The sequence below is a fragment of the Budorcas taxicolor genome, unplaced genomic scaffold (assembly GCF_023091745.1).
Source record: "Budorcas taxicolor isolate Tak-1 unplaced genomic scaffold, Takin1.1 scaffold212, whole genome shotgun sequence".
Taxonomy (NCBI): Eukaryota; Metazoa; Chordata; class Mammalia; order Artiodactyla; family Bovidae; genus Budorcas; species Budorcas taxicolor.
In genome coordinates this window covers 54,274-67,668 of record NW_026291773.1, presented here as the reverse complement: position 1 = coordinate 67,668, position 13,395 = coordinate 54,274, and the positions used below count along the sequence as shown (strand labels likewise).

At 35.5% G+C, this 13,395-nt stretch overlaps 1 protein-coding gene across 4 annotated transcripts in view; it reads left to right on the top strand.

Moving 5' to 3' along the window:
- The window catches only part of LOC128071144 (prolyl 4-hydroxylase subunit alpha-1), a 94,833-nt gene that overhangs the window by 65,528 nt on the left and 15,910 nt on the right, over positions 1-13,395 (top strand). For 3 of the 4 annotated variants that reach the window (XM_052664109.1, XM_052664107.1, XM_052664108.1), the window contains exon 10: positions 9,401-9,504. In XM_052664109.1, coding sequence (XP_052520069.1) covers positions 9,401-9,504 — 104 coding nt within the window. The remainder of the gene's footprint in view (positions 1-9,400; positions 9,505-13,395) is intronic. The other variant, XM_052664110.1, reaches the window with a different exon arrangement.

Genomic DNA, 13,395 nt, shown 5'->3' with positions numbered 1-13,395 from the left:
TGTCAGGCTTCCCTGTTCTTCACTATCTCCTAAAATTTGCTCAAATTCATATCCATTGAGTCAGTGATGCTATCTCACCGTCTCATCCTCTGCCGCCTCCTTTTCTTCTTGGCCTCAAATCTTTCCCAGCATCAGGGTCTTTTCCGGTGAGTTGTCTCTTCACATTAGGTGGCCAGAGTGTTGGAGCTTCAGCTTCCAATGAATATTCAGGGTTGATTTCCTTTAGGATTGACTGATTTGACTTCCTTGTTGTCCAAGGGACTCTCAAGAGTCTTCTCCAGCACCACAGTTTGAAAGCATTATAATAACCCATTCTAGGAGACATGTTTTTGTTTTTGTTTTTTTTGAACAGTTAGGCCTTTATGTTATAGGAAATTTATATTTTTATCAGTTTATGTAAATATTTTGTTGTGGAGAAGTATAATGTGATGAATAAAAGACTTTAAATCATAAAAATATATCCCTCTTGGAGAGGGCTTCTCAGGCTTAGCACTATTGACATTTTGGATCAGATGATTGTTGTTTGTTGACTGACCTGAGGCTTGTAGGATATTTAGCAGCATCTCTAGTGGCTGCTGAGTGCCAGCACCGGTCTGTCACCAGTTGTGACAATAAAAAATATCTTCAGACATTGTCACATGTCCCCTGGTAGGCAAAATTTCCACCACCATCCCTGGGAATTCTACCTCCTACCCCTGTTAAGAACCACTGTTTTAAGATAGGAATGGAATGAAAATGCATGTTCAAGGAAAAAAAGGGAAGACTGATGTAAAATTTTCAAGCATTTAAAAAATGCTTCATTCATGTATTTTCTTAAGTGGATGATGATGGGCATAAAATCATCATGATATTTAGAGTTCACTGGATAAATCAAAAAATAATCATTTTTCAGAAATTACCACTGTTTTCAGTTTGACAGAATTAAATTTTTTGAAACTCTTGGGATGAAAAATTTCATTTGTCAGCTAAAAATTGTGCAAAGGAGTACATAGATTTTAACAACTAATTTAGGAGGCAGTCAAACAAAAACTAGCATTGCTCTGTAAGTCATAGCAGAAGTGCTGTAAAGACTATACAGAACGCATTGATTTGTTTTCTTAATTACTTTTTTAAGGCAAAGCTTTATGTTCTTTATGTATTAACCTTCAGTATCCACACACACGTATTCTGGTATACTAACTGTTTGTCCTATACCGGTAGCTATCCCCTTACCTCTAATCACATTCCCGCAATGTGATTTTGATGTTTGTTAACACTAATACAAGGTAAGGATTTGCAGTAAATAATTTGGATAGACATGTTAAACCATGATTGTAATGCTTCTGTACATTGTATAATAATTAACCTTCATTTGAAGTTAAGTAAGCTAATTTTCCATTTATAGAACCTTTTTGTGTCTAAAAAATGAACTCATCTATTTTTAAAAAAATAACTAAATCCATTATATATTTTATCAGAGATTATTACATGGTTTTAGCCTTTTTTTTAACTGTCATAAAGGTAGTAAGTATCTAAATTCTCCAGATTTGGATGTTTTTAGGAAGCATTTAAAAAAAAATTTTATGAACTTAGTGTTTCCAAAGTAATTTTTGGAAATTTTCTATATATACAGTGGACTTTTTGACAAAATATTCAGCCCACAGAGTCACTGGACTCTTAGCAAAAGTCAAATTACTTTTGGAAAGGTGATCCAAACCTTTTTTTTCTCTCTTTGGAGCTAAATATTTCTAAACATTTTGAGCTTATTTTTGAAAATACTATAATTTCATAGCTCTGGATTTTTGAGAAAGGCACAGCCATACTTTATATTATATTTAACAGTAGAAGATACTTAGTAACATTAGACACATTGAAAGACTGAATAACACCACAGTAAATTCACACAGACTTGGCAAAGAATGCAGTGTGAGTGTGTGTTTGTGTTCAAAACAACCTAGTAAAAAAAGAATTCCATAGCACAGTGGTTTTCATTTTTACTCTAAAGGAAAAAATTTCATCAGCCCTTTAAAAAATAAAATCTTAATGTGAGAGGTCTTAACAGTTAAGGAAGGAATTTGCTCCTTGAAATGTCCAATACATTTTATATTTTAACAAATAAAAAGTTTTTACTATTTTGAAAATTTGATATCTGTTGAGTCATTTTCTACCCATCACTGTAAATCTGAAATTTGGAGATTTCACAAGTGAAATAAATGAGTGTTTTATGTTTCCTTCATATTTTATTGCTGGAGAAGGAAATGGCAACCCACTCCGGTATTCATGCCTGGAAAATCCCATGGACTGAGGAGCCTGGTAGGCTACAGTCCATGGGGTCACAAAGAGTCGGACACGACTGAGTGACTTCACTTTCATATTTTATACCTCTGAAGAAGGCATCTCCAATGCAAAAATAGCAGAAAAAGTTTGTGTACCGATATCAGTTAAAGAGGTCCCCTTTTCTCTGGGAACATCTGTATTTTGAAAGAGTCAGAAGGGAATTTCAAATATCTGTATTCTGAGACATTTCTAAGTGATTGCATCACCACCTGTGGAAGAAAAAATATGTTCATCTTCTAGCAAATAGAATTTTCTTTGGGCAGAGTATGTGTAGAAATCCATTACTGTTTAAAAAACAAAATATTTACTTTATTGACTACCTGTGAACTTTTGGCAAATCATTTTTTGTCTTTCCAGTGTTAAAAAAAAAAAAAACCCTAAAATTTTACTGTGTGTGTGTGTGCTCAGCTGTGTCTGACTCTGCAACCTCGTGGACTGTAGCCGCCAGGCTCCTCTCTCCATGAAATTTTCCAGGCAAGAATACTGGAATGGGTTGCCATTTCCTCTTCCAGGGGATCTTCCCAACTCAGGGATTGAACCTGTGTCTCCTGCATTGGCAGGCAGATTCTTTACCACCACTTCACCTCACCTTGTTACTGGAGAAGCTAATAGTTTGGCTAAATCAGAGTAATGGAATTTTAGTTTTTAAGAGATACATTCAGTTATAGGTGGTACAGTGATAAAGGAATCCATTTGTCAATGCAGGAGATACAAGAAACGCAGGTTTAATCCCTGGGTTGGGAAGATCCCCTGGAGAAGGAAATGGTAACCCACTCAGTATTCTTGCCTAGAAAATCTCATGGACAGAGGAGCCTGGCAGGCTATAGTCTGTGGGGTCACAAAGAGTTGGATACAATTGAGTGAGCACACATACGCACATACACACATTCAGATGTATACTCTGAGAGGACAGTTATGTGAGTTTGTAAGTCCAGTTAAAGTAATATATGCAAATAAACAGTTTATTGAGTGTGGTAGAAAAAGCTTCTTTAATTCTGATGGAATCAATATCACTTCTTGGAAGTGATTTCATTTTTTACTTTGAAGTACAGATGTCCTATAATATATTTTATTATGCTTAGGATTTAGTATACCCCATGTTAAAAAGGAGCAAATGGAGTGTAAAAATGTATTAATATTTTTACAGTTTAGAGGCCAGTGTAGATAGCTTTGAGTGATACCAAATTTTTTTAAATTGGCATAGCTTGTAACAACAACATCCTCTTCTATTGGCTATAACAGTCATTCTCAGATTGAGATAAATGGATAGATCCAGATGGATCTATAGTGTTATTGTATAATTGTCCCACTGAGAACCAAAGGGACTGGATAAATTCCAGCTCTAGATGTTTAGCCTTTCTTTGTTAATTGTGAAGCACTTATGGAAGAGTTATTGAAAGTTTTGCCCTCTGTAACTGGCACTTTGGGCCCTGAATTATATTTTGCCTTTGCATAAAAATCACATAGTGGTATGCAGATTACATTAATCATGTTTTCTTTTGGCAGTTTTGTAACAATCTTAATCTTCCTTTGTGGTTCAGCGGGTGAAGAATCTGCCTGCAATGCAGGAGACCTGGGTTTGATCCCTGGGTTGGGAAGATCCCCTGGAAAAGGGAAAGGCTACCCACTCCAGTATTCTGGACTGGAGAATTCCACGAACTGTACAGTCCTTGGGGTTGCAAAGAGTTGGACATGACTGACTGACTTTCACTTAAAAACCTCCAAAGTGGTGGTGTTTTTTTACTTTAAGCATGCATTCCTTAGTATTAGAAATATAATCATGTAACTTGAGACTGTTTCTTCTTACTTAAATAAAGCATTCCAGTGATATTTTTTAAAGTATATAGTAAAAGGATAATGAACTTTTTTTTATAGCAGAAACTCATTAGAAATGAAAAAAATGTTAATGTTAATGCATGTACAACTTAACTCTCAGGTTCCTGTCATTAAGACCAAAAGAAATATATTTTGGGTTATCTAATTATTAATGGAAAAAGGACACATAAAAAGGGTTCTGTTTTTCTCCTAGTGCTAAACTATGTTTTGTGGAAAAAACACTTTATAACTTAGTTGACATTTTCAATTATAATTGTACAAAAGATAAAGAATGTTCAAATGATTTTTTGCAGGTTACAGTAAATGCTATAATTTTACATTCTAACTCAGTGAAAGCACTGAGTACTAGAAGAATGTTGATATCTGATTATTTCATTTAATGTAGGAGTAAGACTTCTAGATCCTAAAGAACAGACAGTTAACATATTACAGTATCACTGTCTTGTTATTTTTAGTAGTGTTAAAACAACTCAGCTAATTTCAACTGTCCAATAAGTCTACAATAATGTTCCTGAAGACAGATTAGCAGCAATGCTTTTAAGGATGGGATGAATAAAATGTTTTAAATGTGTTCTCCAGCTTAGGAGAATCTTACTATATTTTGGAGAGGTTTCATATAAAAGTCACATTAAGTGAAATAACCTCCTATGTAGGTAGAACTCATTTTCCTCTCCAGTGACTATAGCAGTTTCTTTTAAAGCTGTGGTTATCAGTGACTGTCCATCATCTAAGGCTTAATTTCTAAGCCTTCTATTAAGATAGTTTATGATATAGCAAGAAGTGCAAATTAAAACTTTTAAAAAATTTAAACAATTAAAGTATTTTTGCCTCTAAGATTGGCAAAGATTAAAAAGATTGATACTGTCAAGGATTTTATGAAATGGGCACTCATAAACAGTTGATAGAAGTATAAGTCGCAAATATTTTTGGAGGGCAATTTGATATCATTTATCAAAATGTAAAACTCATGTAGTATTTCCACATCTAGGAAATTATCCTACAGAGATATTTACAGAAGTATGCAAAATGCATACAGAAATTTGTTACAATATTGTTTGTAATAGAGAAAAATTAGGAACAACCTTTTTTAACCAGTGCTTTATTGACAGACCTTTGTGGTCATCTTGGAATTAAAGATAATTTTAATATTAAAAATAAAAAGCAGTAATTAAAAAAAGGTGACAAATTGAAACGTAAAGTGGTATAGTTGCTGTGGAAAACAGGCTGGCAGTTCCTCACAAAGTTGAACATGGGATTATGATATGATCTAGAAATGCCACTTCTAGGTATATATCCCCCAAATTGAAAAGAGGTCTCAAACCGATTACTTGTACATCCATGTTCATAACAGCCTTATTCATGATAGTCAACAGGTAGAGGCAATTCAAACATCTATTAGTGGATGAATGGATAAATAAAATGTGCTATAAACAAATTATGGACTGTATTCAGCCTTTAGAAGGATTGAAATTCTGATACATGCTGTTACATGGATGAACTTTGAGGATATTATATTAAGTGAAATAAGCCAGGCACAAAAGGACAAATATGGTATGATTCCACTTATAGGAGGTATCTAGAATAGGCAAATTCATACAGACAAAAAGTGGACTAGAGGTTACCCAGGACTGGGAGGAGAAGGAAATGGCAAATTGTTGTTTCAGAGTATACAGAATTTCAGTGTGGGATGGAGAAAAAGGTTTGGAAATACAGAGTGGTGATGCTTGTGCAACTTTGTGAATGTATTTAACACCCCTGAGTTGCACTCTTAAAAGTGGTTAAAATGGTTAATTTTATGTTGTATATTTTTTACCACAATAATTTTTTTAAAAATGAGGTAGCATTATGTGTATTAACTGGGAAATATGTCAGAAGTATTTTTAGGGAGAAAAAAGTATACGTGTATATTAAGGTGTAAGGTTGAAGGGTGGATTTTTTTTTTTTTAATTCTCTCAGTAAGTTTGTTTACACAGGGAAAAGCTATTGAGAGGATATATATCTATTTGTTAGTAGTGTTTTGAGACTAGGAAAGGGACTTCATATACTTTTATACTCTTCAAAATTTTTATAATAAATATTTCTTTTAAAAATAGCTTTATTGAGGGACTTGCCTTGCAGTCCAGTGGTTAAGACTTCGAGCTCCCAATCCAGGAGGCATGGGTTCAGCCCCTGGTTGGAGAACTAAGATCCTGCAAGCTGCTTGGTGTCCCCCCAAAACAGCTTTATTGAGCTATATACCATACATTTCACCCATTTGAAGTGTATGTCAGTGGTTTTTAGTATAGAGAATTGTGCCTCCATCACCACAATTAATTTTAGAACATTTTCATTACACCAAAGGGAAGGTTTACACTCCTCAGCCATAACTACCCAATCCTTAATCCCCTACCTGCCCCAACCCTGGGCAACCACTAATCTACTTTCTGTTTTTAATGGATTTGCCTATCCTGAATATTTTGTGTAAATGGAATCATAAACGTGACCTTTTAGCGTCTGGCTTCTTTTGCTTAGCATGTTTTCAGGGTATGGTTGAGCAATATTCTTTTGTATAGATATGCCACATTTTATCTATCTTTTGATAGATATTTGGGTTATTTCTACTTTTTGGCTATTATAAATAATGCTGTTCTGAAATTCAAGTCTTTTGAAATATAGCTTATTTTGATGATGTCCTGTTTGTTGTTGTTTCTACTTTTGGGGGCATAGCTAAAACAATGACTGAGGTCACAGAGATACACATTGTGTTTTTTTCCAAAAAGTTTTGTAATTTTAGCTCTTATATTTAGATCTTTAATCCCTTCTGAGTTAATTTTTTTTTAATTATAATGTGAATGAGGTAGGGGGTTCATCTTCTTTCTTTTGCACGTGGTTATCCTGTGTCCCAGAACCATTTGTTGACTATAGCAATTTGTTATAGTCTTGTTAAGTAAACAAGCATATTATAATGTTGACTATAACAAGCTTTTACAATTCTAAAACCATAAAATGAAAGATTAGACTGATAGTTTGCTAAACTGGTAAAAGTGAAGGTGTTCTTGATAACAGGAGTCTTCAGGCTAAAGAGTTAGTAAGCAAGGAATACCTGGAGAATGCATGAGCGAGGAGATGAGTTTCAAGAGGGATGAACATTGTGAAACTTTACTAAAAGCCCAAATAACTGAGAAAAATCAGAAAATCTTGTTAGATTTAATAACAGTAGGATTATGGGTGATGTTAGCAAGAGCAGTTTCGATGGAGTGATAGAGATTAAATCTAGATTGGAATGGTTTGAGAAGTGAGGAGTCTGTGAAAAGGTTGACCTGAAGAGGGAGGAGAAAGAAGTTGGTAGCTGGAGAGAGAAAGAATTGAGGAAAAGAATTTGAAATTTTTGCTTATTTGTTTAATGGCAGAGTCTTAAGCGCTGTTAAAAGCTGTGGGAGGAATTACTGAGAATGGATGTTGATTATGTGAGAGAGAGAAGGGCTAATCAATGATTCATGATTCCTGGAATGGCAGGAGATAATAGAATCTAAGGCAAAGGATTGGCCTTAGATAATGGAGAGAAGTCTCCTCTTGGAACTGGAATGAACTAGAATGAACTGTGTATCAGGAACAGATTGTATGGTTTCTGTTTTGTTTTCTAAGTAGGAGATATGTTGTCCACTGAGTGAAGGGGAAGTCATGGGTAGGCTGGCGTTCAGAATAAAGGAGAGGGTAAGGCCCACCTAGAGTTAGCGTTCGTGAATTTTTAGTGGAATGTATGCGCCTTATTTCACAATTTTCTCCAGTAGAATTTGGTAATACAGGTATAAGCTTGGAGAAAAGAAATTCATTCAGGATTGTCTTTTTGCCAGAAAGTTGAATTTAGGCTTTTATCAAGAATGCTGTTGAAGGACTTCCCTGGTGGTCCAATGGATGCCACGCTTCCATTGCAGGTGGCATGAGTTCAGTCCCTGTTTGGGAAACTAAGATCTTGCAGCCATGGCACTACTAAAAAAAACTGCTGATGCTGTAGAAATGATGGACCATAGCTTGATGAGAGAAGTGAAGAAAGAAAAAGTCTGTTAGACAGGAAAAAAGCCTACATAAAGGAGAGGGTTGAATTTTGCAGTACCATTTTATTTAACTATAGTTTCCATACCATAAAATTCATCCTTTTAAAGTGTACAGTTCAGTGGTTTTCAGTCTTTTTAGCTGTGCAGTCATCACCATTATCTAATTCCAGAACATTTTCACCACCCAAAAGGAAATCCTGTACCCATTAGCAACCATTCCTTAATTCCCCCTTCCCCTGGCAACCACTAATCTACTGTCTATAGATTTACCTGGACATTTCATGTAAATAGAATCACAATGTGTGACCTTTTGTGTCTGATTTATCTTTAACATAATGGTTTCAAGGTTCATCCATGTTGTGGTATGTATCAGTACTTCCTTTTCATGACACAATAATCCATCTTATGGATATATCACATTTTATGTATCTGTCCATCAGTTGATGGACATTTGGATTATTTCCACTTTTTTGCCATTAACAATGCTACTGTGAACATTTGTGCACAAGTTTTGGTATGAACACACATTTTAATTTCTCTTGGATATACATACTGAGGCATGGAATTACTAGGTCACTCTATGTTTAACAATTTGAGGAACTGCCAAAGTGTTTTCCAGAGTACTGCACTAGTTTACATTCCTACCAGTAATATATGAGGGTTCTGATTACTTCACATCATCACCAACACTTGTTGTTGTCCATCTTTTTGATTATAGCCATCCTACTGTGTGTGCTGGGTATCTTTTAAAAACTTTTTCATTTATACAATCAGTACATGAATTATTTTCCTTATAAAGTATTAGCATTATATAAATCAAGCTAAAATCCCTAACCTCCACCCTGGCCAGTTCCTATACCTTACCTAGAAGCGACAGTTGTTTTCAGTTTTACGTATATATTTATTTGGTATATATATATTTTTCAAAATTAACAAGAAATTCTCAGTGTAGATAGTCCTTTATAGCCTTCTTACATTAACCCACCTGTTTTCATGAAAACTCTGTAATAAATGATATTAATTTTTTCCCTTTCCAACCTCTAGCTGTTGAATGTAACACCCTTTAACATCAGTAAAAACCATATCAAAGAAGCAAATCAACTAAGTGGTTATAGATAACGCCATAATATTATGGCTGTATATTATGGCTTTTAAAATGGCCTTTATGTATTGAAACTTAATCAGTAAAACTAGTATTTTCTTCATGTTTTTAGTGCCTGGCTGTCTGGCTATGAAAACCCTGTGGTGTCGCGAATTAATATGAGAATCCAAGATCTAACAGGACTAGATGTCTCCACAGCAGAGGAGTTACAGGTAGGTAATCCCATTATTCTTAAACTTCTTCAAAAGATGTTGCACATAGAGAACTCTGCTCAATGTTATGTGGCAGCCTAGATGGGAGGGGAGTTTGGGTGAGAATGGATACATGTATATGCATGGCTGAGTCCCTTTGCTATCCATCTCAAATTATCACAACACTATTAATTGGCTATACTCCAATACAAAATAAAAAGTTAAAAAAAATTTTTTTAAAAAGATGCTTCAGATGAGATTTTTCTGTCACTGTACAGACAGTATTCAATTCACAATATACTTTGTGACTGTAAAAGTGAATATATAGTGAAACCATGTACACCGATCTTAATAATCAGTGGGAAAACTTGAAATTGTCCTAAGACCTTTAAAATTTTTTCTCAAAACATTAAAAACTCTTACTGTTGAGTATAAATTTCTAGGGAAATGAAAAATATGTAATACTAATATTAGTACACTGTTTTGCATAAATAATTTTTTCTTTCTGTTTTCTATTCATCTACCATAAAATTTACCTGATTTTAGTATTCACATGGTTGTACATCATCACCACTATTTTCATCACATCAAAAGAAACTCCATTTAAGTAATAACTCTCCATTCCCTTGCTCTAGTGTGCCTGGCAACTGCTTCTCTACTTTCTATGAATTTGCCTATTCTAGATATTTCATATAAATGGAGTAATACAATATGTGGTTTGGTATATTTGGGTTATTTCACTTAACAATGTTTTTAAGCTATATATTTGTTGTAGCATGAATCAGCACTTCATGCTTTTTCTTGTCTGAATAATACTCTCTTGTTGGATATACCACATTTTATTTATCAGTTGAGGAACATTTGTTTCCACTCTTTGTATATTATGACTAAACATTTGTCTACAAATATTTGAACAGACAACATTTAAATTCCTCCTGGGTACATATCTACTTAACGAAGTGTGCTGCGTCATGTGTTATCTTTAATATTTGAGGAGCTGACAAACTGTTTTCCCAAATGGCCAAGTGCTTTTATGATCCCACTGGCAATGTACAGGGTTCCATTTTTGTCACATCTTTGCCAACACCTGTTCTTGCCCATTTTTTAAAATTAAGTTTATTCTAATATGTTTGAAATGCTATTTCATTATGGTTTTTATTTGCATTTCTCTGGAAAACCACTAGACCATTCAGGTATGACCTAAATCAAATCCCTTATGATTATACAGTGGAAGTGAGAAATAGATATAAGGGACTAGATCTGATAGAGTGCCTGATGAACTATGGATGGAGGTTTGTGACATTGTACAGGAGACAGGGATCAAGGCCATCCCCGAGAAAAAGAAATGTGAAAAAGCAAAATGGATATCTGAGGAGGCCTTACAAATAGCTGTGAAAAGAAGAGAAGCGAAAAACAAAGGAGAAAAGGAAAGATACACCCATTTGAATGCCGAGTTCCAAAGAATAGCAAGGAGAGATAAGAAAGCCTTCCTCAATGATCAATGCAAAGAAATAGAGGAAAACAATAGAATGGGAAAGACTAGAGATCTCTTCAAGAAAGTTAGAGATACCAAGGGAACATTTCATGCAAAGATGGGCTCGATAAAGGACAGAAATGGTAGGGACCTAACAGAAGCAGAAGATATTAAGAAGAGGTGGCAAGAATACACAAAGAACTGTACAAAAAAGGTCTTCACGACCTGGATAATCACGATGATGTGAACACTCACCTAGAGCCAGACATCCTGGAATGCGAAGTCAAGAAAGCATCACTACAAACAAAGCTAGTGGAGGTGATAGAATTTCAGTTGAGCTATTTCAAATCCTAAAAGGTGATGCTGTGAAAGTGTGGCGCTCAATATGTCAGCAAATTTGGAAAACTCAGCAGTGGCCACAGAACTGGAAAAGGTCAGTTTTCATTCCAATCCCAAAGAAAGGCAGTGCCAAAGAATGTTGCCAAAGAATGTTCAAACTACCGCACAGTTGCACTTATCTCACACGCTAGTAAAGTAATGCTCAAAATTCTCCGACTCAGGCGTCAGCAATACGTGAACCATGAACTTCTAGATGTTCAAGCTGGTTTTAGAAAAGGCATAGATCAAATTGCCAACATCCACTGGATCATTGAAAAAGCAAGAGAGTTCCAGAAAAACATCTATTTCTGCTTGATTGACTATGTCAAAGCCTTTGACTGTGTGGATAACAATAAACTGGAAAATTCTGAAAGAGATTGGAATACCAGACCACCTGACCTGCCTCTTGAGAAACCTGTATGCAGGTCAGGAGGCAACAGTTAGAACTGGACACTGAACAACAGACTGGTTCCACATAGGAAAAGGAGTACGTCAAGGCTGTATATTGTCACCCTGCTTATTTATCTTAAATGCAGAGTATTTCATGAGAAACGCTGGGCTGGAAGAATCACAAGCTGGAATCAAGATTGCTGGGAGAAATATCAATAACCTCAGATATGCAGATGACACCACCCTTATGGCAGAAAGTGAATAAGAACTAAAGAGTGAAAAAGTTGGCTTAAAGCTCAACATTCAGAAAACTAAGATCATGGCATCCAGTCCCATCACTTCTTGGCAAAGTGATGAGGAAACAGTGGCTTTATTTTGGGGGGCTCCAAAATCACTGCAGATGGTGATTGTAGCCATGAAATTAAAAGATGCTTATTCCTTGGAAGGAAAGTCATGACCAACCTAGACAGCATATTAAAAAGCAGAGACGTTACTTTGCCAACAAAGGTCCGTCTAGTCAACTCTATGGTTTTTCCAGTAGTCATGTATGGATGTGAGAGTTGGACTATAAAGAAAGCTGAGCACCAAAGAATTGATGCTTTTGAACTGTGGTGCTGGAGAAGACTCTTGAGAGCCCCTTGGACTGCCAGGAGATCCAACCAGTCCATCCTAAAGGAGATCAGTCCTTGGTGTTCATTGGAAGGACTGATGTTGAAGCTGAAACTCCAATACTTTGGCTACCTGATGCGAAGAGCTGACTCATTTGAAAAGACCCTGATGTTGGGAAAGATTGAGGGGAGGAGGAGAAGGGGATGACAGAGGATGAGATGGTTGGATGGCATCACCAACTCAATGGACATGAGTTTGGGTTAACGCCGGGAGTTGGTGATAGACAGGGAGGCCTGGCGTGCTGGGGTTCATGGGTCACAAAGAGTCGGACACAACTGAGTGACTGAACGGAACTGGTTGCTAATGATGTTGGGTATCTTTTCATGAGCTTATTAACTATTTTATATCTATGAAAAACATTTCTATTCAAATCCTTTGCCTATTTTTTTAATGGAGTTATTTGTCTTTTATTGAGTTATAAGTGTTGTTCATATGTTCTGAATACTGGACCCATATTAAATGTATGGTTTGCAGATATTTTCTCCCATTCTCTGAGATGTCTTTCACTTTCTTGATGGTGTCCTTTGGCAAAAATTTTTAATTTCTATGAAGTCTGATATGTCTTTTTTTGGTTGCTTTTGCTTAAGGTGTCAGAAGAAACCATTGCCTAATCCAAGGACATAAAGATTTACACCTGTGGTTTTTCCTATAACTTTCATGGTTTTCTTTCTTACACTCAGGTCTTTGATCCATCTTGAGTCATTTTTATATATGATATAAGGTAGAGGCCCAACTTCATTCTTTTCATGTGGTTATATAGGCAATTGTCCCAGCATCATTTGTTGAAAACTAGTCTTCACTATTGAATTGTCTCAGTAATTTAAAATATTAGAAATATTGAGGATTATAGTGTTTTAAATCTTTGTAAGCACTTATGACTTTTGACTATGCCAAAGCCTTTGACTGTGTGGAAAATAAACTGTGGAAAATTCTGAAAGAGACAGGAATACCAGACCACCTGACCTGCCTCTTGAGAAACCTATATGCAGGTCAGGAAGCAACAGT